Source organism: Porites lutea, chromosome 5 (assembly GCF_958299795.1).
Source record: "Porites lutea chromosome 5, jaPorLute2.1, whole genome shotgun sequence".
Taxonomy (NCBI): Eukaryota; Metazoa; Cnidaria; class Anthozoa; order Scleractinia; family Poritidae; genus Porites; species Porites lutea.
The window spans coordinates 1,740,001-1,744,808 of record NC_133205.1 but is presented as its reverse complement, the minus strand read 5'-3'; the positions used below and the strand labels follow the sequence as shown (position 1 = coordinate 1,744,808).

The 4,808-nt window shown below is 41.6% G+C and overlaps 1 protein-coding gene across 1 annotated transcript in view; it reads right to left on the bottom strand.

Moving 5' to 3' along the window:
- Positions 1-3,154: 3,154 nt before the first annotated feature.
- LOC140938987 (4-galactosyl-N-acetylglucosaminide 3-alpha-L-fucosyltransferase FUT6-like) overlaps positions 3,155-4,808 on the bottom strand; it is a 2,197-nt gene continuing 543 nt past the window's right edge. The window contains exons 1-2 of the mRNA XM_073388544.1: positions 4,461-4,808; positions 3,155-3,744 (exon numbers count right to left, since the gene is read on the bottom strand). The exon at positions 4,461-4,808 is cut by the window's right edge and continues 543 nt beyond it. Of these exons, the coding sequence (XP_073244645.1) occupies positions 3,404-3,744; positions 4,461-4,808 (689 nt within the window). The 3' untranslated portion in view covers positions 3,155-3,403. The remainder of the gene's footprint in view (positions 3,745-4,460) is intronic.

The window sequence follows — 4,808 nt, the reverse complement described above, 5'->3', positions numbered from 1 at the left end:
TGTCAGGTGTATTTCTTATGTCTTTGTCTAGATTATTCCAATCTTTCAGAGAGTGATAACACACTCGCTGCTTATCCCAATTTTGGCTGCAAGGGGTAGTTTAAGCATGTCTCTATTTCTTGTGTTACAATTATAAACGTCCCTAGCCTGTTTGCTAGTAGCTCCATGGAGTGATCCATGATGCCATTAAAACACTTGTAAACATATATACGGCGATGATAAAATCTATTTATTATATAAACACCAATGAAATACGAGGTGAGCTTTCGCGGGAAAACTTGATATCTTCACATGTGAAAACAACATGTTATCTTCACATGTGAAAATATCACCGTTGCTATGGCTACATAGTAAATCGCGCCTTTCACACCAAAAAAACTATTAAAGTGAAATGGTTTGGTAGTTCATTGGTGTTTATATAATGAATATTTTTCAACACTCGAAGAGTAATTTCGTATCTCCGCGCGGCCATGTAATATCCTCTATATACGTTATTCCAGGCTGAGCCACTTTTAAGTTACGAGGGCATCAGTAGCTGACGAATAAAGTGGCCATTTTAGGGCAGTTTTCGCGGCCTTGTTCTGCAAATCCTGCACGTCATTCAACCCATACCCAATCAGCATAATAAAAAACTGGTAAAACAAGACTGTTACAGAAAAGTTGGCGAGCGATAAAGGGTAACAAATGCTTGATCCAACGTAAGAGCCGTATTTCAGGTCTGTAGAAAGCGGGGTGCGACGGGTGCGCTCGTACCCCCCCCCCCCTTCCCCCAACAGGCGCCAGAGGTCCACTTTTTTATTGATCAGCGTGATCAGCGAATATTGCTGTATTCTGATTTACTGATTGTGTGGTAAAATTGAAAATGCTGCTGTAAAAAAGGTCACAAGCCTGGCTTACCCTTTCCACAAAACGTGTTCTAGCCTTCTCAAAGTGTAAAAGGGATTTGGTGTGCCTACAGAACATTTTTTCATTTCTCGATAAACCCTGAAGGGTTTGTTTGCCATAGTTTTCTGCAAAGTGTTGGATCTGAGTTTTTATTTCAACAGTCGGCGAGTTAGTCTCCCTCGCAACCGTTTTTTGGATGTCACGCAACGCTCCCCCATTCTTTTGGGGGAGCGTTGCGTGACATCCCAAAAACGGCTGCGAGGGAGACTATCGACAAGTATGAGATTCCTGGTCCGCAGCTTTGACGTGCTGGACCCAGCTCTTTGTGGTGCTTGGAGAATATCAAAACTCCTCAGTATTAAAGCTACACAACTCTTGTTGCTCTTAGCTTGGAGCTAGCCTGAATTTCATCTGATTACATCGAATCGTTATTACTCCCTCTGTAACTGAGATGAGAAAACGACTCGAAGCAATCGTATGAAATTCAGGCTAGATTTAAGCTTGATGCAGGGACCGCCCAACAGTATTAAAAAGCAAGTAATACTAAAAAAATCGAAGTTGCTTTTCTATTCAACTTTGATAGCGGCTGTGAGAAAGTGATAAATTCTAGCGGCCACCAAGGTGAAACTGAGTAATTAGGAAGTTTCCGGAAGTTTCACGTAGAAATCGTGCAAAACAACGGCAAAGACATGTACAAAAAAAGTGTGCTGCACGTGCAAAGTAGGGTTTTTTGCTAATTAGACCTACTGATTTTTTTTTTTGCCTGTCTTCATTGCCTGCGCCGCTTAGCGTTACACTCTTTTTTATATTTTGTTTGAGTAAACTATGGATATTTTAACGAGAGCTTCGCTTTTAGCGGCCATGGCTAAATCTATACATTATTACCAGTATCCCGGCCCGGCATTGAAGGACGAGATATAGATTTTTGTTCTCTAAGCGGACTTCACAGGAAAATGGCTGAATTCATGATTGGTGCTTTTTTCGGTCCGAACTCATTGGCGGGTTTCGTATATAATACGTTTCACAGCACAAATCCTACTGTTGAGAGCTCGAGTTCAGTGGCTGTAAAAGTACCATTATTCTATATTCTACCGTAAATTTGTAGCAATGTTAGTGAAGCTACTGTTCTTCTTTTCTTTCGTTCTCGCATCAGCTGGTTTAGTTTAACATGGAGCTAAACTTCCGTTGTCGAACAAGGTCGAAGGGTCGGAGAATAGTTGCTGCTGTATCATGCGTTTTGTGGAGAAAATTTTTTGGCGGCGACGTTTTTTTGTTGCTAATAGTGAATAAGTTTCACCTCATCAAGTTAGTATTAAATGCATTTCCAGCCATTTCAGAGGGCTCTAATTTAAAAATGTTTTAGGAGACCCCCCTAGTAGACACACGCTAACGCGTTCCAAGTGAGCCCCGTCCCCCAAAGGCCCCAATTGCAAACTTGCTACGCAATTCAGTCCCAGACAACCAAAGTTTCCCCCCCCCCCCCTCCCCACTAGAACCTTTTCGCCCTCATTTGGTCCGTCACCGGGTTGGATCGCACCTCCCCGTAAAAAAACCTGGCTACGGGCCTGTTCTCTACAAGATCTGACCACTTAAAGTCTGATACAATGATGTAAATCATTCACGTCACATTGATGAATTTAATGGCAAATCCCATATTGCGCTATTCTTTTTCCTAAAAATAGCTCGTGTTTCAAGGGGGGGGGGGGGGGGGGGGGGGGGGGGTCTCGAAGCCCAAAAACGCCTTGTCTGAATAGGGTTAAGTTTCTCTCGCTCTGTTTGGTCGTTTGAGTATTTCCGTTAAGTAATACTGTTAAACAAGATGTATGAAAATCGGAGGAGGGTGGGTAAGTCTTTTACTGTAAGTACGCCATATGTGGACGGGTCAGTGGTATCTCTCAAAAGTAATTGCTAGAATTGCATTGCCTGTTTTAAAACCGAGTGGGGCTAAGTACGAGTTTGTTGGTATTATGGGAAAAACAACACGAGAGCCATGAAGTCGGAAAGAGGAAACCGAGATTTAAAAAATCGTCAAGTTTGGTGTTTATCAGGCCTGTATTAAACGAGGTATAGAGCATTCAAAAAAATGGACACTTAACTAACGAATATGTAGACGTCCGGACGGTGTGTCCTGCAATCATACATCTCTTATTAAATTTTCAAGTTTTTAAGTAACAGTATCTTTTTCAATGTTGGCTCCATTGACACCAAACTTGAGAATTTTCTAACCTCAATGAATGTGCTCTTTCTGACTATGTAGGTCCCGTGTTGTTTTATCCCACTATAGATGGAATCGTACCCCAAACCTCCTCGGTTTGAAATAAGGCAAAGATTTATCCATGATTTATATCTTTTTTTCCAAGCTCATGAAAGGTACGTAAATAAACACGCATGTTTAATTAAGAATCACGTTACCTTGTAGCCGCTGTGTATAATAAATTAGTACGCTATCGCTAAAATTGCTGTTAAACTAAAAGTCATTAAAATGAATAGAAAGACCGCAAAATTATGAGACACCACTCTACGCAGACCACATCTTGCGCACAAGTTGGTCCTTTTCATCACATTTCCCTTGTCTAACCCAAAAGTCAGAGAGATCTTGGTTGTGTTTTAATTGGAGCCCAGTTAACGAACTACCTTTTTCGCAGAATTGGCAAAGAAAAGACCAATCCCCGCCCAAACGGTATCTTTTCCTCCACTTAAAGTACTCGTTGTAAGCTGTAATGTTCTTGTCGAGATAATGAAGGTAATCTGCAAGATCTTTCACAGTGTTGAAATCCAGTACATTGATATAAGAACCTGGAATAGCAAGTTTGCTGTAGTCTGCTCCTCCCATCACAACTGGTACAATATTCTCGTCACCTGTGTTGCAGTAAGACAAAGTCAGACCGTAAAAAGGCGTATCAACACAATGTTAGACGAAAATGATTAATTGTTTAGCCGAAGCTTAACTCTTTGACCCATTGAAAACCATAAAACAAGCCGTAAAGCCCCATGCAAACGGACGAAACGGTCGTTGTTACATGTTGCGTCCATTTGAATATTCTGTTGCATGTTGCTGCATGTTGTTGGGAGTTGTTGCCAGAAGTTTGAAACCGGCAAAACTTTTGAGCCAAGAACTCCCAATATTTCTTTAGTTCCGTGATCGCCAAACCGTAGCGCTATAATGTTGCACAGGTCTCCCAACATTGTCGGGGCCACCAAGAACGCGCATTACACATGGTCTCCTTGGAGACAGCAAAGCAAAAACTTCGCGTGACGGACCAACACCTGTGATGGGCCAACATTGTTGAGAGTCGTTGCATCCGTTTGTACACCACTATCAACAAGGACGCAACAACTCCCAACATTGTTTGTTGAGAGTTGTTTCATCCATTTGCAAACCACTATCAACACGGACGCAACAACTCCCAACACTGTTTGTTGGGAGTTGCTGCGTCCTTCGCACGTAGTATCTTATAGACTCCCCCAACCAGCCCCTCCCATGTTTGCATAACAAGTTGTGTAAGAGTCCCTAAAAGTTGTGATTAAGTTTTTTCAGTTGAAAAGAAAAGAAGAATAGCTGACTTTTTACTTACCCAAATGTGACCAGTACTTCTCAGTAATGTAGTCCTTACACAGTGCATTTTCAAAACTGAGGTAGAACTTGTACTTTTTGATAATGTCTTTACATGACTCTTTCGGACAAGACTTTGGTTGGCCAAATTCTCTCGAACACACCCCAAATACATCAACTGCAATATATTTCTGTAATTCATGAACAAAAAGTTTTCTTAGCTGAGGGTTGCAATTGCTAACCATCCAGGAAACAAGCTTGGTTTTTCCAACCGAAAAATCTTCCTGTAAATCGTTTTTCTGGTCTTTTAAAGGAATCTCTTCGTACCAACCGTACGATCCCCGGATATCGGAATCAACTCTGTAGGTCA